Source organism: Takifugu flavidus, chromosome 4, assembly GCF_003711565.1.
Source record: "Takifugu flavidus isolate HTHZ2018 chromosome 4, ASM371156v2, whole genome shotgun sequence".
In the NCBI taxonomy this organism is placed as follows: Eukaryota; Metazoa; Chordata; class Actinopteri; order Tetraodontiformes; family Tetraodontidae; genus Takifugu; species Takifugu flavidus.
The window spans coordinates 3,488,888-3,512,592 of NC_079523.1; the positions used below are offsets into that span (position 1 = coordinate 3,488,888).

Below are 23,705 nucleotides of genomic sequence, written 5' to 3' on the forward strand. Positions count from 1 at the left end.
TTGGTGATTGTTAGTATTGTGTGCTGTGTGTGTGTGTGTGTGTGTGTGTGTGTGTGTGTGGTGTGTGTGTGTGTGTGTGTGTACCTTGACATAATGGTCTTTGGAGCCTGTGATAACCTGATCTTTGCCCAGCAAAGACTGTCCCACTGTCAAACACATAACTGATCCAATGTGACCCATCAGCTTCCCCATCCCTTGCATCCTATAAACACAAACACACACACACACACACAGTATTATTGGATTTCACTGAATAAACTTCAGGTTGTAGAAGAAATCCCATCAGCCTGTTGTGAGCAGCTCTGTTACTAAGACCAAAATATATAGAATTATTTTTATCTAATGTGTCATTAGATTAGAAGCCTCTTATCAGGAGCCGCCGCATCATAAACTGTACTAATCCACTGTTGATTGCTTCCTCAAGTAAGAGAAAAACTACGGGAACGACGTGACCACCATCAACCATCTTCCTGCACACCTGCCAGCAGAAGGACTGAAGACAAAACTGAACAAATTCTTTCAGTTTCACTTGGACCTGCTTCTTATTCTGTTACACCCTCCTCCCCGACCAGCGGGTCAAAGGATGGCGTCGTTAACATCACCATTTCTGACACCCTCTTCACTTCTCCTGGCTCCCAGCGAGGTCGTTTGCTCTCTCCCTTGTCATTTTTTACATAAATGACTGTGGTTCCCTCCAACCCGGACCCCCACCCTGTGCAGCTGGATGCAGCCAGTCCCGTTTCTGCCCTCGGGTCTTACACAGCATCGCACATCAGCTCTGCAGCAGTTTAGGTGTGAAAACTCCTGTCTGGAACTCAGTGTAATCAAAACCAAGGAGAGGAAGCAGACATCCTGCAGACATGGAGCTGTGACAGGGCCCCCCACCAGAGACGCCAGTGGAGGGTGAGAATAAAGAACTGGCTTGATGATCTTCCTCCAGCCCAGAGACTATCAGGAAATGTCAGCAACAAACGTATTGGCTCAGGGAGATGAGGTCATTCAGGGTCAGTGGGAGCATTTGAACAAGCATCCTACTGCTCCTTCACTGATGGTATGAAGGCTTTTTTCCCTCCACTTGCTAGCGTAGCCTGTGGAACAGGAACTACCTTCTGAATGCTGCCTGAAAAATGACTGGAGACCTTGATAAATCTCTCTGCAGAACATCAGCTTCTCTGGCAGGCGTTAACAGCCCCCCCTCACACTTTTATAACTGAATTTCACTCATCAGGCTGCAGCAATCACAGGAAAAAGCAGAAATCGATCTTCAGGAACATCCTCAAACAACTTCCTGGTCCAGCATCCAATGTTAATGCTATTATCAGCTAAGCTACTGGCAGATTTGAGTGCACAGCATTAAGAGGATGCGAGGAGTGTACCTGTTGAGGTCCCACATGCGAACCGTGTTTCCAGCAGCAGCGTAGAGCACAGAGCCTGTTGGGTTCAGGGCTATCTGGTTGATCTGACACTCGCCCTGCGCAAAGGTTATTGTGCGGGTCGTGGTGCCGGCACAGGCGTCGCCTGAAACCACCTGCCCAGAAGAGCTGTGAGGAAAGGAAAGAGGCAAAAAAAAAAAGAAAACATTCAAGAGAAATGGTGACTGAGAGTGGGATTTTAAATATCTCCTTGGCTCTAGCTTAACGCTTGATCAGCTACAAGCTACGGGAAACTTACGTGAACGTGCGGACGCACTTGGCCGTGTCGCGGATGTCCCAAACCTTGATATAGGAGGTGGAAACGGAGAAAAGCAGGCAGGAGGAAGGACAATACTTGACCGACACCACGTTGTTTGGGTGGCCTTTGAGGGTGATGATCTCCTGACCCGTCACCAGGTTCCACATCTTGCAGGTGCGATCTGGAGGAAAGACGCACGCAGTGAGAATAACGATGGAAGTTCAACTGCCTAAAGAGGGGACGAGACTCGGGGACGTGGGGGAACTGAGTGGCTTTACGTGTCAGCTCACCAGGAGCTAAAGAATGGAATTTAGCGGATTTATGCTTGTATCGGTGTTTCCGACGCTCTGGGCTGGAGCGACTGACATTTCTTACACCAACGCTCCACTTCTCTTCTTAAGGTGGGTTAAGAGCAGAGAGCATAAAAGGCAGAACTGTCAAGGAAGGCTCAGATTATCGTGGGTTTGAAATGACAGCACGCTCGATCGGGACAATCAAATAGCTCCACGGGCGGAATAAAGAGCTGAAGCTGAAAAAAGAGTGCGGCTTCAGCTCAGGTGAAGCACCTCAAAGAAGCTGCTGATAAGTTTATCCAGCAAAGGGAGAATCTGAAGACATCTTCTACAGGCTGCCACGATCATCTGGAGCCTTTAAAACTGTCCTAATCGCTGCGGCTCCCCTAAAGAGACGCGTTTTTTACCTTTGGAGCCAGTGAACAGCAGCTCGTCTGTAGCATCCACACACAGGACCGGCTTGGAGTGGCCCTCGGCCACAGACAGGCACTGCAGCGGGGCCGTCCGACCCCCCTTCACGCCTCCGATGGGATTTATGACGCCCCTGGAAGGTTGAAGCGCAGGCATGAACACGGCGCACATCACAAACCCTCAGATTAAACATCTCAGTGCACACAAAAACAACGCATGCACACACACACACACACACACACACACACCTTCCCGAGTTTCCTTTGTGCTGCACAACACACCAATTAAAGTGCTCCAACAATTTCAGCTGCTTCTCTATCCATCTCCTCACTGTCGATCCCCCCTGGCACGTCAACGCACAGACACACACGTGCACAAACACACCCGACCGCTTATGTGGTCTCAGTCTATGTAGCGGAGCCGCTGCCCCCTCAACCCCCCGATCTATGTCCTGACAGGCCAGAGTCCCCGAGAGCCCGAGGAGCCGTCAGCAGAGTGAGACTGAACAGACAAGGGTGAGAAGAAGAGGAAGGAATGTGGGAAAATTGGTCCCTGGTGGGATTCCTAATAACAGCAGCAGTAGTTAAAGTGTGTGTGTGTGGGGGTGCATGTGTGTGTGTGAGAGGAAGATGTGGGTATTAAAAGAGTGAGAGACAGCTGGAGGATGACAGGGGGAAAAAATGAAGCCAGATTCTGGCGACAAAATTTGGGACCAGATTTGTTTTGGGAGGTTTGGCCAAGCGTGTACGAACGCCGGAGCGGTGGAGAGAAAACACACACACAAAAACGCACACCAAATCAAATATTAAACGTGGCGTCACATCTCTGTCATATTTCACTGTGGATAAAAAGGCAAACCAAAATAAAACCAACCGTCAATCAGCAGCCAGTGAGAGAAGCAAAATGAACTGCATGCACGTATGAACACACAGGAAACGCCTCCGCCTTAAAGCCGGAACGCCGATCACATAGACCTCATCATAATCGCACGCAGAGGTGATCAAAAATAGCTCCCATCCATAAATTTTTAACTCTGTGAACAGCAGGGCTCCAACTGACCGCTCGTGTCTTCAAAAAAAACCAATTATTAAGTCAATTATTTCAGTAAAACAGTAAAAATGTGCAGCGTCTGGAACCACATAGTTTGAATAAGATTGTTTTTCCACTGACACATGTATCAAACTTAGCATAATAGCATCTATTTTTTGGGGGGGGGCTGTTGACAGAAAGGATTACAGTGGGGGGGGGCAGGATGTTGATGGACAACGTTGTATCACAAACGTAGCTGCAGTTTTGGGCTGTAACGATCGTCATATTTCTCTCCTGGATAAGCAGATGCGGTATTACAGCGCGCGTCATCACTGCTTAATGCAGCACTCTGTTGTCTTCCGCAGGCGTGCTGCTCGGCTCCAGGCGCCCGGGCAAGACATCAGCGTGGCGCATTTGGCACCATGTGAGGACTGTTAATGGATGTTTCATGGCCAAACTCCGTGAGGCCAGCAGAAGAGGAGATCAGGGCGTGCTTTCTGCAGGGAGCAGTGCGGTGGTGAGAGCTGCACTAATGTCCTGGTTACGCAAGGAAGAAAACAGGACTGCTTGTTAAGATTTAATCAGATTTAAATAATTGTGCAGATCACCGTTGGCATTTCTCATTACTACTGTATAATAGTGGGGATCTACCACTCGAGTGGGTGCCAATCCAATAATTTTGGTGATGAATTGGCTGAAATGTGGATGGTTATTTTGGTAATTTCGCCATCAGGAAGGCAGCTGTTTGCTGGAAACGCTACTCAGAGTCTTACACAGGCCAGCAGGTCTCCATATTGGTGGTTAAAACATGCACCCCAGCGGCCGACGCGGGAGAAAAACAAGGAGAAGCTGGGATGAAGCACGGAGGGCTGATGGTGACGACGTCAACACCGGGTGAAGTAACAGGCAAATGGAGGAAAAAAAACAACACGGCAACAAACAGTTCCTCTACCTGAGCACCTCGGAGAGCGAGGAGTCGCTGTCATCTGACCTGGAGGCAGAAGAGGAGCAGGACAGGGAAGGGCAGGACGGGGAGAGGAAAGGGTTAACCACACTGAAGGAGAGACAGGGTTACTGGAAGGATGTGACTGGAAACGAGTTTAAGCAGCGAGCAAACAGGTAGAGAAGAGCGGTCAAACAATGAAGTTTGTCCAGTGATTATGGCGTGGGCGGGTTTCTCTGGACACACTGGACACACCGGATTGCTTGACCGCCCCAGGTGATTAAATCATGTTTACTGTAAGGACACCCAGGATGGCTACGATTAAAACTTTTAAACTGATGACATTATTATGTGTTCAATAAAAATAAACTGCTCTAAACGCAGCAGCTAATGAAGCTAGCCTGCAGCTAACGACAGCAGCTGTTTTTTCCTGGCGCCCCAGGACGTCGATCAAACTGTCCTCCCCACTAAATGGCTTATTTTTCTGCTCGGATTTGATTAAAAACTATTTTCCCCTCACATGTTCTAAAGAACAGAAACTTTAGAGCGTCACTCCATCTGTGGCGGTGACAGGCAACTGTCACGGTTCGGGAATGTTTTATGCAGAAAGGCTGGAAATTCTGAAGGATTCCCAAAGTTCCCGGCACCACAGGCGCTCACTGCAGTGTTTATTTTAAATGAGGCTTCCTCAATGGAGGAAAGCTGACAAAAAGTGGAATAATTTAACATAACGCTCATAAAAAAAATCACATAGTCACTCATCCCCCTGATTTAAGCCTGCTTCCACATTTTCTCTTTCCAGCCACATTCAAGCAATAAAGACGGAACAAACACGAGAAGTAAGTTCACAAACAATCAGGGAAAATCCAGAAAAGTAGATAAAATCCGTCCAAGTGGAAGGTGAGCCCACCTAAAGCTGCTGCGGGACACAAACATTCACACCACGCAGACAGAGCGCCCCCACAATCGCTCAAAGGGGAACTTTGGTGATTGTATAACACACCAATAAAAGAGTTATTATATTATAAATATTTTATGGCCTCAGGTTTCTAACCATGCAAGTCTGCTCTTTGCACTCACGAGCAATAAATAAAACGGTTCTGAAAATGTCTGGAGGCTGCAACACTGTTGAAGGATGAGCGATATTGGTATTTGCAGCGAGCCCGGTTCCTGTTAGCATAGTAATATCCACTTTTCTCTCAGGAGAACTCCTCACATTCATTAAAAATGGCATTAAAATACAGCTTTAATACAACAGAAGGGGGGCCGAAAATCAATTTTCCTGATCTTTGTGCGTTTCTTCTCAGAGGCTGAACACACAGTCACAAGAACAAAAACTAGACCAACAAAGACTAGACTTTCCTTCATCTTGTAAACACCAACACCACCAAAATCATCTATTCCAACAACAGAAATCTTCTCTTTTCAGCCCCAATCATGCAAGACTCACAAAAGCGATCCAAACTGGAATTTCTTTTAATAAACAAGCCCTATTTAGCTTTGCATTAACATTTGGGAGGATGGATTATGTGTCAAATCTCTGCATCAATCTGGTGCTTTTAATTCCACCGATACAGCTGCTAATGTTGCTCATAGGAAGAGCAGGAAGAAGCCACTGCCTGCCTGAACCCACCGTCTGGACGCAGGCTTCTCGTGCACGGAGGGAACATGAAAGAAGCCCCACGTTGTCAGTCCAAGTCAAATCAAAAGGGGCCAATCCATGACAACGGCTGCACCCAGAGAAGACGAGGGAGAATTCATTTACCTACCGCTGCTCCACATAATGAGCCCTCGCACGCTCCCAAACACCCACTGACTCACATGTACGAAGCGCAGGGCGCGACATTCCAGCTCCGTTCACGCTGCCCCTTCTGGAGCGACGAAGCAGCCACAAAACTTTTAGGCGGATAACGGCTGAAACGAGGACGGCGCGGGGCAGCGACGCGGGCTGGAACCGAGCGCTAGCACACGTGGAGCAGCCGGGATCGGTTGTCGGGTGGAGACGACGTCGTCGCTTCGAAGAAGATTTCAAATCAGCCGGAAGGGGCACAAGCGTTGCGTGGATTACATGTTAAAAATCTGATTTTGCTTCTCATTGTGTGGATTACATCACCAGAGGATCAGACCATGTTTCTGTCATGGTGACTCTATTTATAGATGAGAAATAAAGAATACAATTAGCTCTGAGTAAGCTGTCTAATACGGCGTTGGATATCTACAGGACTGCTCTGATTAGAGGCCCACATCGGATATCGAAGGCTCACTGATACAGAAATATGCACCTAACCTTCTGTGAATGACCCTCAAGAGAGGAACCGCTCGCTTGGCTCAAGTCAAGAGTGTGTGGAGGGAAAAAGGGACCAAAGTTAAAGAGGAAGAACTCACTTGTCCAGAGCAGAACCTTGGGTTTGGTTGCTGGTGAGCCTTGAGAAGACATTGCGGTCATTCCTGGTCCTCAGAGGAGGGGAGGAGGGGGGCGTGTAGCCATCAGTGGGCCTGATGAGAAGACGGAGGGTCAGGAAGGAAAGAGGAGAGAGATGAGCTTAAGGAGAGATGGGAGAGAGATACATAATCACGACAGTGCACGTACCTGTACGCTCGATCGTATGATTTCCTTCTCATTAAAGGGGAGGTGTCATAACCACGAGACTGCCTGGGACTGACACAAACACATTAAGGGTTTTTACAGGCGGATTAGGAGCTTAATTAAAGTGATTATTATGATTCACTTACAATGTGTGTCCCCTGACAGGTAGGCTGATGGTGCGGGATGCACGTTCCCTGTGGGGGTCTCGCAGGGCCAAGCTCAGTCCCAAACTGACTGTCGCCAGGCTCAGGCCGTCCTCCTGGATGTCTGTCAGCGACGCCAGAGATTTGGTGATGTACTGCTGTTTACTACTGGATGAAGCCTCCAGACCAGGACCCAGATACTCCGCCGACACGGCCTTCATCTGCCCAGAGAGCCGAGGCTCCACCTGGGTAAATAATTATATGCATTGTTAAAACTAAAAAACTAAAAAACTATATAAAAACACCTCCCTGAGGAGAGAAACACATCAATCATAGAGCAAACGAACCGCATAATGAAAACCAATAACTGAAATTCAATAAAGGAGATTAGATTATAAAAAAACAGCCGTCATTCAGGATTTTACCAAGCAAAAAAAATGAATGGAAGGATGTGTAATGGTGCGACTTTGCTGCCACCCTGTGGCAATATTCGGGAATTACAGCTGCTAAAACAAGACGATAATGAACAGAAATTTGCACGCATTTTTCTGTGATTCACAACCGTCTGGAGCACTCAGCCCGAAGAGAAATTAAGGGTTTTGTCAATTTTGTGAGATTATAAATTGAAAACGGCACATGCTACGGCAAATGACTGATCAGTCCAGGGGTACCTTTATTTTGAAATCATCTTGGCTGTTGGATTCCTTCATTTGAGATACACTGTTGAAAAAAACCCCAGAAAATTTAGAGTAAATTAATCACAATGTGAAAAAAATTAAGAAATTAGTTGGTACTATTTTAGCAGCCGTACCTGCTGTCAGAGGCTTGGCTGAACTCAGACGGCTCCTCATCTGTGCTGGCATAACCATTTTCTGGAAGTGAATGAAAGTTGTTTTTTTTTTTCCTTGAGTGGATTTTCTTTTTTAAAGCGGACTCGGCTTAAATATTTTAATATTTTTAACAGCCAGAGAGACACAATTAAACACTCACCCTGTTGCACATTGTGGATAAGAGCCTGGAGCTCAGGGATATATTCTGCCTTCTCTCGCAGGGCATCGAGGATCATATGATTGTGTGAAGAGCCAATTACATCCGTCTGCCTCAGCTGACCTTCCAGGAGTCTGATCTGAGCCTCCTTCTGAGCTACCTGCAAACTCTAAACACAAAATAATCTGTGAGGGCAGAATTTTCCTGGTAATGTGTTAGAACAACTGTGAGCATATTAGACCTCCCGGGAAATACGTTACAAGCAAAATGATGTAATACGCAGATTTGCCGCAAGAGGTCAGTACCACGCTAATTTCTGACGACGTTAAGGCGCATGACGTCAGCAATTCGCCTTAATTCACTGCTGTCTGATAACAACTCAGGAGAGATGCAACCAAATCAGATGACAACAAAAGATAAATATTAACTAATTCAGGTTTGTATGGAGGTGCTTCATGTTTTATTTATCTTCTTGGGACATTTTCTTGAGAAGAGCGAAGGCTCACTTTGTCTATGGAAGCCTTCAGGAAGTGATCCAGCAGGTGACGAGCTTCAGCCAGAGAGCAGGAACTGATCACCACAGAGGTGTCCACTGAGTCCAGCTCATCCTGCAAAAGAACGTAGACTGACGTATAACTGTGTGCTGTGTGTGTATGTGTTTGTGTGTGTGTGAGAGAGAATACCTTGGTCTCCTCTATCTGTACGATGGTTGCCTGGCAGTCAGACAGGCTGTCGTTGATATAGTCGATATTGGCGTTCAGCACCTCGATCTCTTCGCCGATTTCCTGCAGGAGGCGTTCCTCTGCTTCGGGTCCCTCCCCGTCTGCCATCAGAACCTCCCTTTTGTGTGACAGTGATTCCTGCTGGACCGTCAGCTCCTCTCGCTTCTGACTCGGCAAAACAGCAGCCACACCCAGGAAGTAAAATATCCGCCACATTTCTTTTTATCATCATGTATCTAGGGATGAACCTATTACATAGCTGCCACACTGGTCCTAAATGCCTCAATTAATTCAAAAATATGAGTAAAAGTTTAGTTTTCCAGCTAATTTTGGATGTAAGACAGAACCAGACGTTCCTACCTTGATGAGGCGGTCCATGTCGGCTTCCACGTTGGCTATGGTCATTCTCTGCATCACGATATCTATGATGCGCCGCTCCAGGGTTTGCCATTTCTGACGGGCCGACTTGGAGAAACTGCTGGTTCTGTTCGCCACTCCGCTGTTTCCCAGGCCCAGTCCCGGTTTACGCGGCAACTTCTTCCGATTGCTGCGGAGGAACGGAGCAACACATCTCAGAACTGAACAGAGGATGTTCCCGGTCAAATAAATAAAGTGCTCCTGCTTACCCGATGACCTTGGTTCCGTCCATGCTGCCCTCGCTCTCTCCCATGTATCCCATCACGTTGTTCCTGTTGTTCCACTGTCTCACCAGCCCGCTCACTGATCTTCCCGTCTCGGCTTCGGAGCTGCTGGCCGCCGTGCTCGCCGATAAATCCGCTCCAGAATCTGTAACCGAAGGGCTGTGGTTCCAGCGAGCCACGCGCCCGGCCACGCGGTCCGACATGGGCTTCGCCAGGCGGCGTAAGGCGGTCACCTCCTGGGTCTTCCTGCGCAGCACCAGCTCCTGCTGCCGCTTCTGGGACTCAAGCGCTCGAATCTGGTACTGATGGTGGGAGGAGGGGAGTTAGGATTTGAAACATCTCCATATTTCCTGACCGGGTGTGAACAGACGCGCGTTCTCACCTCTTGCCGACGTTGCTCCTTCTTGAGCTGAGCGATCTCCCGGGTCCTCTTGGCCTCCACCATCCTCCTCCGCTGCTGCTCCTCCTTCATCTGCTTCATCAGCGCCACCTGGGAGGACAAGGTGGGCCGTTATGGAGCTCTCGTTCTTGGGCGTGCCCCCTCCCTGTCCCTTCCTCCGCTCTCCTCACCTTGGCTTTCTTCATCTCGTTGACCTCTAACTGGAGTTTCTTCAGCTCCCGTTCGTACCTGCCCTGGTTCTTCAGCAGACGCGTGTGCTCCTTCTGTGCCACCTGGAGCTTCAGCAGATCCCGGTTCATCTCCTTCAGCCGTTTCTCGTACTCCTGCTTGATCCGGTTGGCCTTCTCCTCTGTGTAATTCTCCATGGACACTAAATATGGTGCCAGAAGTGTGTTTTTTTTAACTTTTCCTCTCCTAATTTACTTCACCTCTGGCTGCTTTAGCCGCCCAACCAAATGAAATTGCGATTCCCCTGAAGGGCCGGACTCACTGAGGTTCTGGAGCACTCGGTCGCGCTCCAGCTGAGTGTCTCGGATCTTGTTCTGCAGCAGAATGAGCTTCTCCTCGTACTGCAGCTTCAGCATGAGCAGCCTCCTCTGACTGTTCTCCAGCTCGTCTATCAGCCGCTGTTTTATCTCGATCTCGCAGGTCAGGTCGGCCAGGTCGGCCTGGAAGTTGTCTGCTTTAAAGAGGAACGCAGCAGCCAGTAACGCATCTCGTCCGGAACTCGTCTGTTGTTTGAATTAAAGAGGCTGATTTGCATCTGAAAGTGAGGGATGAGCTGTCAGAGACGCACCTTTGTCATCAGAGTCCGAGTCCGAGTCGACCAGACTCTCATCGCTGTCGAAACCGTCCTCCTCCTCCTCTCTGCCCTCCTCCTCGTCCTCGTCTTCATCACAGCCGCTCTCCTCCTGCAGCGGCGACATGATGTCCTGCTCGCAGGAAGACGACAAAAAACTGTGTTCGGTTCTGATTCAAACCACGTGGGTGCCGATGCCGGGCGTCTACCTCTGCGTAATTATCGTCCGAGTCCATGTCTTCGTTCTGTCCGTTTTGCCCGTTTTCGCGACCCTGCCCGGGCTCCCCGTTCTCCTGCAGTTTCACGCGCTTCTTCGAGCCTTTCTCCAACTCTGGACTAAAGAGGGAAACCAGATTACAGATAACGGGAGTGTTTAACCTCGCGGCGTTTGTGTTTGTGCCAGCGAGCCAGTGAGTTAATCGATACGATAGCAGCTCGAGCTGCTTCCACCAGCGCGATTACACGTGCTTTTCCATGTAAGATGAGAGATGTCGCACACAGCTCACAAACACCATTAGCCCTGCGGGAATGCTGCCAAGAGATGTGCTCGCAGCAAATTCAGACCTCTAACATCGTTAATACTCTACTTCACTTCATCTATCCTTCGTCTTCCGTCCCAACTTCCTTCTCTTACGTGTTACAACAGTGGCTCTGCCCACGCTGACTCAGTGAGAAGTATGGAAAGAAAGAAATAAGCTGGAACATGGAGATTTCCTGCAGGGCTGCAACACGGCGCGACTCTCCTAACCTCATCCTCCGCTGCCTCCTCTCCTTCTTCTTGAGCCTCTCGATGTCCAGCTTTGCTCGGCGCAGCACGTCCGACATCTCGGCCTCCATGGACATGGGAACCGGGGAGGACCCGGGCGGGTGCCCGGGGACGGGGGTCAGACTGGAGGCAGACAAGGAGGGGCGTGTGGAAAGCCTGGCCACCTGCCGTCGCAATGACTCGTTCATCGCCTCGCTCTCCAGCAGCTTGGATCTGAGGGCGGCAATAACACAACACAAACTTCTTCATTTGCTTTTATCACCACACTATATTTACAGTTGAGGTCAACATTCAGGGTTTGTAGCATTTACCGAAGTTCTTCCACCTCCCGGATGTAGTTCTGGATCAACGATCCGATCTCCTCGTTGCCTTCACCTGGATGTTCAAGACAGGACCACTCTCGCGTCACAGACCATCAAACGTGGGTGCATGAGTGAGAAAAGCGACACGGCCCACGTACTTGACTTGATCAGCAGGTTGCTGACCTCGTGGGCCAGCAGATGCGTGACACGCGTGTTGAGATGATCGATGGTCTCCTGCATGGCTTTCACCCTGAGCCGCAGCGTGTCGTTCTCCCTCTGCAGCATGGCGTTCTCCTGATACAGGTCGCTGTAGCCCTCCGAGCCATCTTCACACGCGACCCGCTTCCCCTGCGGAGGAGACCCGACCCTCGTCATGACCTTTGAACCGCCGCACCCGCTCTCTACTCACTCGCAAACACCTTAAGTGGCAGGCCAACCACACAGCTGCGGTTGTTTAAAAGTAACTGGTGGCTTTGCAGGCGGCCATTGTCGTATTCTGAGCGATTAATGCTGAAACAATCCCGTTGTGTAAGCCCAGAACAGGGAGTTACTGTGTAATCCACTCATGGCCGGCAGACTTCATTACTCGCAGACGGCAGTCACATTACACTGTTTAATGCCAGACGGAGGTCAGGGCACAGACCGTTATTACTGCCGCACATTCACCTCCAGTAACGGCTGCAACCTTCTTAATCGCAGACGTCAAACCTGGAAAAGAGGAGCGACCACAATGCCGTATCGCTGCCCTCCTGTTTCATCCTTCCTTCCTTCATCCTGTCTGCACTCAGGCGTCCATCCAGGCATTAATGGATGCATTCCAGTAAAGATGTGTAACCTGACACTGCTGCAGACCTGACATATTCTCTGCCCGGTTATTTTCAGCAGTTCCATCTCTCTCTTATAAAGATGGCGGCATTGCCTCCGTCTCTCACCGCCTTAAACTCCGTCAGCTCCATCTGAAGTCGGGCTATCTCGGCACGCAGGGCGCTGATCTGCTGGCTGGTCTTGTCTTGGTTCACTACCACTTTGTTCTTGATGTTTCGGGCCCGGTTGGCGTACTTGAGCGTGTTCAGCGTCTCCATGAAGTCCCGGTCGGACGGACTGACGCAGGCGATCATCAACGTGCGACTGCAGATGTGGGAAAGACGCAAAAGGTATCGCTGATTCCTGAACTACGGATCGAGCTGCATATTCATTTCTTAAATCACAACAATTCTACAAGCCAGTTTATAATTTTCAAAATCAGTTTTCATCTTTTACAGCGTTTGACTCGGCGTTTAACACCTGTGTGTACCTGTTGCCTCCCAGGGAGTCCTGCAGAAGTCGAGTCAGTTTGGAGTCTCTGTAGGGGACATGTCCTCCCTTCTTCGTCTGGTCTCCTAAAGCACTGATCACATTTCCCAATGCCAGCTACACACACACACACACACACACATGCACACATGCATTTTAATTCACAAGATCATCTGTAGATCAGAATACACAAAGACACACACATGGAGAAGATTCTCACCAGTCCACAGTTAATAGAGATCCCCTCCCGAGCTCTCTCTCCTGTGGCTCCCGTACGTTTCAGCCTCTCTGATCCGGCCAGGTCTACAAAGTTAAACTTGGCCATCAAAGTCTCAAACTCTGGCTGGGCGATGGGGGTCGAGTCCACGCCGTTCATCTCCTCTCCGCCCCCATTCTGCAAACAGAGCGATTGCAAATGTCTTGTTGGAAAAACAACTGACAGAGGTGTTTAATCTCTCGGCTTTGTCCCGCTCAGAAGTGATTTTAGGAGACCCACCTCACGGTTCCTCCACCTTTTTAAATAAGACTCACCATTTGTGGCTGCTGGCACACTCTCATCTGACAGAGATGGATGGTGAAGATGGCGTGCGAGCGGGAGCTTTGAGCGTTCATCTGGGTGCTGGCTGTTGTCCGGGACAGAGCGCCGAGTTTCAGACACTGCAGCAGCTGCGGGACACACGTAATGTGGAGAGCATTTGGATCTATTTTGTTCTGCTGGATCATCATAAACCCCTCTCTGCATGAAGGTAGAAATCATCTCTTTGACCTTGTTCAGGGTGCATCTCTGCAAACATCAAACGCTGCCAAGCACAGGGTATTTCTTATTTTTACCTACTGGATTTTCTTTTCACTCAACCTGTTTATGAGCTCCCCACCCCCACACATCCATCTCCACCTCCTTGCCCTGCTGTGACTCTTTTCTCCTCTTCCTTGCTGCTGTTTGAATTCAATGCTCAAACAAAATCTCACCAATCTTGTTTGTCTCTGCATTTTTCTCCCTGCTCCATCCATTTTTTTATAAACACAAGCTAGAGGCTCGCTGTAACCCTCCACAAACGCATTGCCTGTCAGCCCTGTTAACCCCTTCTGTCATATTCTCATCATATCTCCACTAGCTTTTTTCCATCTGCAGTTTTGACCCCACTGTATCCGCCTTCTGCTACGAGCACTAACAGATCTAACAAATGCGTCTCGCTCTTGACAACTGATGAATTTACTCAAGGAAAATTTCGCAAATAACCACAAACCAATAAAAGGAAACACCACAGCGTGCACAAATATATGTACCAAATATATGTATTTGTAATATATGTACAAATAATATGTACCAAATAAGAGCTGGAAACTGCACACACACACAAATACACACCTCCTCTTCTGACTGCACCAGTCGAGAAGTGACCCCCGTGGTGTAAATGCTGCCGCCGGCATCCTCGTGGATCTTGATGTTGGACTTCCTGCAGCGGCTCTCTGGATCTCTGGTTCCGTCAAACAAGTCCAGGATCTCTTCGTTGTACAACTGTCATAAACAGAAACACACACACACACACACACACAGATTATTAAATAACCTGCACATAATCAGCAACAGGGTGTCACATTTGGACCCAATCAATTCTCCTATTTGTAACGTCTGTGTTGCCTATTTGCATACAGGAGGTCAAAAGAGTGACCTCTAGAAATAAAAGAGGCCACAAAGGTCAGTTGAAAGGTTAGCTATTCACCCCCAACACACACACAAACACATCTGGTTACTATCGACAGAAGTCTTTGTTCTGAAAAGGTCCCAAAGACAAGAGAATAAGAGAGATGAGAAAAAGACGACTCAACCTGAAAACAACACTGTGTTGTTATAGAATTATTCTTCAAGTAATCAGATCAGGCACATGCTCACATATACATTTGTGTGGCCCCCCTCCTCCATGATAGCCTAAACATTTCCCTGCCAGAAACCTCCACAGGAAATGATTACTTGTCATATTATCTCATTGTTGCTACACAAGCATCTCTTCCTCCATCTCATCCCTCGCTCGTATCCATCTCCTCCCCTGCAATGATGAGCAATAATGTCAGAGGTAATGGTCGCCGTTATTCAGGGCACACATTCCTGGCCATCTGTCATCACACTGTCACTTCCTGTTTGTCGGACAGCGCGCTGATCCCCTCTTCTCTTTGTTTTGTCCCATCTGGTTAGAGTTAATATGGACCAGCATCCATAATGCACACGCACACACACACGCACAGCAGCAGGACAGCACACACCTCCAGAAACTGGGCGCTGACTTTAAACTCGGGTGGTTGGACGCCCGCCTCCTGGGCGCGCACCTTGCTGCTCTGGATTCCCTGGAATAGCTGGTGAACGGCCCGCGGGATGATGCCCTGCTCCTGCTGGCCCAGACTGACGTCAAAGCCCGTCCCCATGGTGTAGGTCTTCCCCGAACCCGTCTGGAACACAGTTCATCGCCTTCATCGTGAGTGCCCGTTAGCTGACACATGTATTTCCTGTTTTGGGTATTGTCATGCGTATTAACACTAATATCTAAACCTTAGCGTCATACCTGGCCATAAGCAAACACAGTAGCGTTGTAGCCTTCGAAGCAGCCCTCGATGAGCTTGTAGACACAAGCCTGGTAGATGCTCTGCTGCTCTGAGTCCACATCGAACACAAAGTCATAGGTGAAGGCTTTGTCCTTCCCCAGCAGGACCTGCGGCTCTCCAGGCGCGACCAGCGTGCACACGTGACAGCCCTCTATCTTCTCCTTGGCCATTTGTGGGCGAATCCTGGGGGTGAGGAAACAAATGTTGTGTTTGCATTGTTTATGAAGAATTCAGACGGCAGCATTTTAATACTCGGTCCCAAAGAATAAACTATTGTGACTGTTTAATTAATTATGCTCGTGCATTGCTGGCAAAGAAAACTTTGAGAAAAAAAACAAAAATCAATGAAAGAACCATTTTGAGGAGGATGATGATGAAGGTGGCAATGAGAAGTCAAACTTTAAAAGGCTGTTTCGTATCCGCAGTTAATCCTGATGTGTACAGTTCTGCCGGGCTTCACTTTCTGACAGGTAGTTCACTAAAGTTAATTACTTTCATCTGGCCTCCCTGGTGTAAAAATAATCCCTGATTAAACAAGTCTAAAGGAAAAAAAAGTCAGTGCACCTGAAAGACTGAAGTGACAGAATGAGGTCCAAGCGGCTAAATTTAGCATCGGAACCTGACAACAGCTACCAGAACAGTGGCGTTTTCTGTTTCCTGTGGCCTTTTTTCCAAGGCAGAAAATGCTGTAGACGCCCCCCCAAGTTAAGCATTCATCTCACTCGATACTTAAAACCTAATGACTGTCACACCCCAGGCCAGGAACCTCTCAGGGACGGATGGAAATCATTCAAATCAGACGCAGAAGTGATGAACCAGCAAGATCCCAGCGGCCGTAAATGGAAATGTGCTGCTTCCTTCACTAGCCTGTATTTCTACTGTAACATTCTACACATGGTTCTTCCCTAACAATAAAGAAGAACCACACCCACAACCCCCCCCCCCCCACCCCTGTAATCAGCTGACAACATTTCTGCTCACCTTCCAGGGGTCATTTGGAGGGTTTTTCCAGACAAAACAAAAAAACCCAGCATGAGAACAGCCATGCTGCTGCATCTTTACCCCCGACAGCATGAAAACAGAGAGCAGCTTGCAGACAGATGAGCCCCTTTTATGACGAGGTGACCTTGACACTGAGGTTAATGTATCTGAAACCACGGAGCCCGTATGAGCGCCGTTAAAGCCAATTACACACAGCAGAGCAGGCCTGTGTGTGTGTGTGTATTGTGAATATCTAATGAAGACTTTAATGGCTTTAGTGTGTTTGGGTTGCCCTGGAATCATGGAAGCATTTTAATTTATTAACCTTCAGACCATCTCAGATTTCTCATCAATCGATTCCCAGCAAAAGTTTACGACTTTTACCCGCTCTGCTTCACGTGCGCTGCCTTCATTAACATCTCGTCCCCCAGCGCGCCGAGTTCACCGCTAACTCACAATTTCAGCATCGCCGCAGACGCAAGTCTAGCGTTTGCTTGCAGATATTGGCTGCTTTATGCTTCTCAGCACCAGTTTTAAATGCATTCTTTGCATATTTTGCCCCGACGTCCGCCTCTGTCTCCAGGCTGAAACATCTTAAATGAAATTTATGGTTCCCAGACGTGATGGCTCCGCCTTCATGCAGCGCCGACCGAGTTAAACATTCAAGCAAAATATCATTTAACTGTTAATGGGCACGATTAGGACTGGGCAGTGCTCGCTCTGAAAGCTTGGCAGAGCAGCAGAGCCCCCCCCGCCCGCCGCCTGCTTCTGTCCCACAAACCATCAGGTCAAGTGTTCTCTTATCTTAGGAGCAACATCTGGTCCAGGTTCGGTCATTGACACTGACCACACACACCCACTGGGCTCTGCAGGACAAAGCACGAGAGCCGGGGTCCTCACGCAGTGCGGCCGTGTCATCATCACCCCCCCCCCACACACACACACACACACACACACACACACACACCAAAAAGACCCCCGAGGTCACAATAAACAATGGCCCAGGTGGCATTTTTACTGCAGTCGAGGAAAATCATTCATGATGAACTGCATTTAATTCACTGTGGTTACAGTGAAGATGGGCCGTTAAAGTGCTGACGGCTCCCACAAAACTTGAAATATCAAGACATCAGTATTGAGACACACACGCGCACACACACACACACACACGCACACACACACACACACAAAATCGACAATGACAGCTTTTCAAATCCATCGGGAGAATAAATGGAGCAGCTGTAAATAATCAATCCAGACCCTCTCTCTCCTCTCACCCTCACACACACACACTCAAAACACACACACACACACGCATACACACTTGGAGGCTGTGTGGGATGAACATTTGAGACAGCTGCACCAACAAAAGATGGGATCTATAACATTGATTGGAAAAGCAGCACACACACACACACACACACACATTTAGTAGCCAAAAATAGCACATAAGACCACAATTAAATGGTTGTATAAGACAGAGAAACAGACTGCTGTTCCTTGATGCAGCAAATTAAAGCAGCCATCATTGCAGGGTTACAAAATTATTTAAACACCCAAGAGACATGAGTCACCAAGACAACCACACACACACACACACACACACACACACACACACAATCTGAATCAGGTTCTGTTACATCCACAAACTTAAAAATATACACTCAAACAAGGCGAGAAGCTGAGTATAACAGGTAATGACGATGATACAAAGTGTCGGCAGTGTTCGGTCCTCAAATTTTGTGTGCATCTGCTTGAAGCTCCCCAAAATGTTTTTACCCCTCCCAAAGGTATAAATGGACTGAATGAAAATTTTACATTTAGCCACTGGAAGAAAAGGTCACCAAAGGTCAGCAGAGTTGACAGGCTTTCAAATCTTCTGTTAACGTTGCATTTATTACGGTCTGTGTGGCTGAAATGTCCTTTTATTACTTTCTTCATTCAAAAATATCTAATTATAATCCAAAACGTAGCTTGTATCTGCTGTCAGGTCTATGACAAGCGTGCATGCATGCGAGTGTGTGTGTGTGTGCGTGTGGGTGAGCACTCAACCTTCAGAGGCCAGACGAGTGCTAGTCAAAGAGCTCATTTCCCTAATGTAAACATTTCCGTAAAGACGTGAAGAGTCAGAGTTAATCGTATTCTGCTGAACTGTGAGCGGCTCAGAGCTCCGTTGTCTCCCCGCTGGCACAGAGCCAGGGAAGGAAACCAGCCCCTCCCTCCTCGTTTCCTTAAACACTGTCCATTTATCAAAGAGGAGCCTCCCACCGCGTTTCTAAATCACAATATCCCATCGTTGCTCAGGATTCCCCGTGAAAGACGCTGTCTTTTCAGCTTTATCGTAGAGGCTGTTTAGCTCATCGTCACACCCTGTTTCAAACCCCCCCGTTGCCTTTCAGCGCCAGTGAAAACAGCCAAACAGGACAAAAGCCTGATGGCAGAGAGTGGAGGGCGCCGTTGCACTTCCCTTTTCTCCTGATGACAGACAAGTCTAATTGCAAAAGTGGGTTTTTCCTCACTGCTACGCTTCCTCTCCATCGATGAATCATGTTGGGAAAACGCATAGCTGTCATGCACTGTTTAAACTGCCCCCCCCCCACACACACACACACGCACACACACGCACACACTCACTACAGCAGATCCAATAACTGTTGATGGCTGACGACCGGGCCGCTGGAGCACCGAGCTTCCAGGTGGAGAACAAAAGCTGCACAGGTGACCAACAATCAGCGATGACAGGTAGAAAACAGAGTAAACACCAAGTTTGCTCACTGTTGACAGGAACTAAACCATTACAGAACCTCCTGGTGGGGTCTGACACAAACTGGGGCGCTCCACAGACTGCAGCAAACCCCCCCCCACACACACACACACACACATTTAGATATACAACCACTTCAGCGAACAGCACATTAATCAGAAGATCTGAAGGAATCTAAATGTAATTAAACTGTGGAGTTCTGGACAATACTCAGCGCAAAAGTTTCATTAAATAAATGGATGCCATCCACATGCACTTAAATTAAGCCGTCTTTAATTAGTCCAGCAAAGAACATTAATTCTGCTAAAAGGTGCTGCCCTTCCATTCCGGCCCTCGGGGTAAGATAAGAGGTTTTTTTTCTGATTAAGGCTCCAACCCTGCTGATTTCACATCCGGACAACCTGCACACAGACTGTAATCTGACTCTGGCAGGATTAACGCCACGGATTAGGTGACAACAGGAGCGCCACGTCTTCATCTGGCTCTTTTGGGTTTGTGTGTACCCAAATAATGCTCAGAGTTAGCGCAAGTGTGTGTGTGTGTGTGTGTGTGTGTGGTGTGTGTGTGTGTGTGTGTGTGTGTGTGTGTGTGTGTGTGTGTGTGTGTGCAGCATCTTTGGATGTTTAGTGGCATCATGTGACCTGACAGCAGACTTTGTGACAATGATACTGTAACCGTGGCGATGAGTTACACTCTTTGAACCTTCCTTCTCTCACCATACCGTCAGGAGCTTTGAAAGCCGCGGCGACAAAGTGAACAAGGACAGGGAGAAAAATGAGAAGAGGAAGACAAGAGGAAGACAATACGGCAACTGATGACGACCGTTCAGTGTTTGACATGCAAAGCCCCGAGAACTCAGGAAATTGGTTTGGCCTATTTTGGGGCTCTGGGCATATCAGTGACTGTGGGAGGAAACCAGAGAGCCCCCGAGCACAGCGACGGGTGGCTGCCGGGGTCAATACTGAGGAGGAAAAAATTAATCAGGGTGTGAAGAGGCAAATCTGCTTATGGGGCATTTAATGAGGTTCAATTCAAGTTAGATTTTTATAATAAAGCTGCTTACAATAAACATGGTTTGTTATATAATAGTCACAGTACTTTTCCTCCCAGCTGATGGAATCTGAGTGATTTGAACAGCAATCACATAAATATAACTGCAGCAGGTATTTCTGGCCATTTAATCTGCTGTCTGCAGCGACTCTGCGCAGAACTGCATCAACTCTCTCGTCTCTCTCTGTCTCCATCTGAGTAACGAGCCGCCACCGAAGCAGCCAGACAGTTTTCCCAGTCATCTCTGCCGTATTACGACTGGAACAAATGAAGTAGGCGTGCACGGGTAACATAGCTGCACAGGCTCGAGGAGCGGTTGAAGAAATTAAGCCATTTGTTCCAAAATCTGTCTTCGCGTTCAGTTTCAGACCCTCCGCGGGGGCCTCACACGGCGGCGGACGCCCTCTGCAGTAGCAGCCACTCGTCACATGCGTTTCTTTGCGTTAACCTTTTCCGTAAAGCTGACCTCACTCTGGTGCCGCCGGGGGCACCAGAGTGAGCCGGTAACCAGTGATAAGAGGCTTCAGATCCAGTTTGCTCATGGGTTTGACAGTTTTACGCTGACATGGCCTCTCACGCCATTCAGTAAAAATGAGTGAACTGGTTCATCGATGTGAACGCCGGCTCTCCCTTAACCGAGGCGGACTTCGCAGACGGACTTGCCCTACATTGTGCGGGAAAGATTCCGTTTCAGGCCCGTAATCTCTCGCCATCTCCATCAGGGTTCTGGGTCAAAAAGTCTGGCACAACTGTGGCCCTTTTTGTGTGTCGTGCCGTCCTCGCGTTTAGCTGAGATGAACTGAAACCCATCATATGAAAAAGGTTAAATGAGGAGCAGATCTGAAGCGTCGCGTGTCCATCGGGCGAAATGGGATGGAGGTTTCTGAAAGTCATCGAGCGCACTGATGGATCGCCGCGGCTAAAAAACAAAGACAGAAACTTGTCAGCTCTGCCAAAGACCATCCGCCATCATTCAATTTTAAATGAGCATCTCTCGTTATGAGGGCATATCAGTCTGCATCATCGGAGCTGATTCTGGGTCAGAGACCCCCCCCCGTTTCCTCATTTCCCCTTCCCTCCCCCAATCTTCTGTTCTGTGAGCTCCCCCGCGGGGGGGAGGTGGCAGCACAAAAAAAAACCAAACCTCTAACTAGCTGCTTAAACAACATTTTGATGAGACGGATTTGGGGACGGGGATAATGAAATCCCCAGCAAGGCTGTGATGTTTAGTGGGTGCCAGGAATATTTGAGATCTGGGAGAGGTTTTATTGATCTACAATGGTCGAAAAATGTGGTTGAATTCACGTTACATGACATGAAACACTATCAAAACAGCCATTTACTGTTGAAAACACAGATGAGGACTAGACTACCATGACTCTGCTCGTCTGGCTGCCTCCCCAGAGGGCCCGTCCGCTTCATCTCCAGATGAGTCTCACTCTGTCAGATAGCATTTAGCATGAGCGCCAGTCACCAGCAACCATGTCTGCCTGCTTCCCTGTGGTGAGCCCCCCACCACGGGCCGTAGCCGAGGTGAGTACAGGCAGGGAATGATTGGATAATCAGGTTTCAATGCTGTAGCTGCGAAAGTCTAACATGTGCTAATTACATCATTACTTCGAGGTATCTGGTAAAAAGACGAAATGTCCTTTCAGCCATTTTTGTTGCTGAATTCAGCTGTTTTTCAAGCGTCGTGCTGATTGTGTTTGTCTGCTCAACAATCCCCCCCCCCCCAAAAAACAGTCAAACTCCAGCCACGATTAAGCTACTTAGCATCGGACGTGATTATGAGCCAGCTGGTCAAGTGTGCACACGCACGTACACACGCTGCTTCGTGTTTAATCTTGTCCATAATTATCCGCACTCACTCATCTAACTGAATGAAACGGTGCAGCTTGGCGCTTACACACACAGAAGAATACAATCCATGAATCCAATTTGGCTGGAATGCAGTGAAAGTTCCGCAGCTTCACATCAGGAACTGTAGCCTCAGCCTCGTTTCTATGTGGATGTGCTGCAAATCGTCCCAGTTGGGCTTCTGGAAAGAACCTAGAGACATTATCCACTTTTCTAACAGACGCAAGCAAAACTGAATTAAACTGAAGGTATGCATTCACTCAATGCTTTGAGTTTAACATCAGAAAAGGCTCAGGTTTCACTTGTTAAGCTGTTGGAATTGTTATTACCAATTGTGAATTTAGACAGTAAAGCAAACACCGAGCGTCGATAAAGGAGGTGAAATTTTTGGATTCCCCAGACGAGACCCCACCTGAGGCTTAAATCTCTGCGCCACTTCCTCCCTCCCTCCATGGGAAAACGTCAAACGCTTGCATCTGGCTCAAATCATTCATACGACGCTCAGACGTGCACATGATGCCCCACCCCTAAAGACGCACACGCACAGATTGGATGTTTGGCTAACAGCTCATGTTTGCACGCTACAGTGGGCCCTCTGACAACAAAAGCCACACTTGCTTCGTTCTTCCACTCCGCTGCATCCGTCCGGCTCCTTTTTTTAATCATTCTGGTTTGGTTTTGTTAAAGTGAAGGAAGCTCTGCTCTTTCCAGGAGCAGAAGCTCATTACAACTAACAAAAACATCTCAGCCTGACCTCTGGGTCTGAAAATACCCTGATACTCTGCCTCCATGTGTCCTTATCTGCACGTGCGCGTGTGCAAACTCAGCACAGAGCACAAAGACCTGCAGTGACATCAGACTCATTCACACTGTGTCCTCTGTCTACCGGGGACCCTCCCCTCCTGCTCACACGCGTCCCCTGTGACTTAGAAGTGACCACAATAATGTCAGCACACTCGAAATGATCAAACGGCCCTTTAAAATCTATTCTACTCTCAATAAAACGGCAAAGAACCGCTAATTACACAGCGGTCTGGTGAACGAATGGATTATTCCAACGTTTAGGAGTGACCTGATGACACAATGGTGGCAGGCAAATGCTAATGTTCCAACAGAAGAGCCTTTCAATCCTTTTTTTAATTAAAATGGATGAATTCATACGAATAGGGTTTTGAATGTTGGCATGCGTGGGTCTGTGTGCGTGTGCACAATTGGGCAATAGGAGGAGGATGGACACGACTGGAGAGAAAAGAAAGCCGGTGGCATTCCTGCAGTTTGGTCACGGTTCCCATTTTTATTGTGGTCACAAGGCAGATGCACACATAAGGCCAACATCTGAGGCGTCTGGGATTGCACCATCGCATCACAGAATCTTTTTCTTCTGGTTTTTGCAGATGTTGACACATGAAACACGCAGCGCCTGGATTCTAAAACCTGCTGTCGCCCCAATTCTTGGAGGGTTCAGGGG

General features: G+C 48.3%; 1 protein-coding gene across 10 annotated transcripts in view; it reads right to left on the reverse strand.

Moving 5' to 3' along the window:
- Positions 1–23,705, reverse strand: part of kif21b (kinesin family member 21B) — a 36,154-nt gene that overhangs the window by 8,621 nt on the left and 3,828 nt on the right. For 2 of the 10 annotated variants that reach the window (XM_057029860.1, XM_057029855.1), the window contains exons 2-31: positions 15,546–15,768; positions 15,250–15,432; positions 14,357–14,506; positions 13,519–13,653; positions 13,208–13,381; positions 12,989–13,104; positions 12,627–12,822; positions 11,853–12,042; positions 11,704–11,767; positions 11,375–11,605; positions 10,836–10,962; positions 10,624–10,759; positions 10,318–10,506; positions 9,998–10,197; positions 9,810–9,917; positions 9,413–9,729; positions 9,147–9,333; positions 8,748–8,951; positions 8,571–8,672; positions 8,068–8,233; positions 7,889–7,949; positions 7,749–7,797; positions 7,081–7,322; positions 6,938–7,006; positions 6,733–6,843; positions 4,357–4,395; positions 2,372–2,508; positions 1,672–1,852; positions 1,377–1,541; positions 85–202 (exon numbers count right to left, since the gene is read on the reverse strand). In XM_057029860.1, the coding sequence (XP_056885840.1) occupies positions 85–202; positions 1,377–1,541; positions 1,672–1,852; positions 2,372–2,508; positions 4,357–4,395; positions 6,733–6,843; positions 6,938–7,006; positions 7,081–7,322; positions 7,749–7,797; positions 7,889–7,949; positions 8,068–8,233; positions 8,571–8,672; positions 8,748–8,951; positions 9,147–9,333; positions 9,413–9,729; positions 9,810–9,917; positions 9,998–10,197; positions 10,318–10,506; positions 10,624–10,759; positions 10,836–10,962; positions 11,375–11,605; positions 11,704–11,767; positions 11,853–12,042; positions 12,627–12,822; positions 12,989–13,104; positions 13,208–13,381; positions 13,519–13,653; positions 14,357–14,506; positions 15,250–15,432; positions 15,546–15,768 (4,570 nt within the window). Of the gene's footprint in view, positions 1–84; positions 203–1,376; positions 1,542–1,671; positions 1,853–2,371; positions 2,509–4,356; positions 4,459–6,732; positions 6,844–6,937; positions 7,007–7,080; positions 7,323–7,748; positions 7,798–7,888; positions 7,950–8,067; positions 8,234–8,570; positions 8,673–8,747; positions 8,952–9,146; positions 9,334–9,412; positions 9,730–9,809; positions 9,918–9,997; positions 10,198–10,317; positions 10,510–10,623; positions 10,760–10,835; positions 10,963–11,374; positions 11,606–11,703; positions 11,768–11,852; positions 12,043–12,626; positions 12,823–12,988; positions 13,105–13,207; positions 13,382–13,518; positions 13,654–14,356; positions 14,507–15,249; positions 15,433–15,545; positions 15,769–23,705 lie in introns of all 10 variants that reach the window. The other 8 variants (XM_057029858.1, XM_057029854.1, XM_057029853.1 and 5 more) reach the window with 5 other exon arrangements.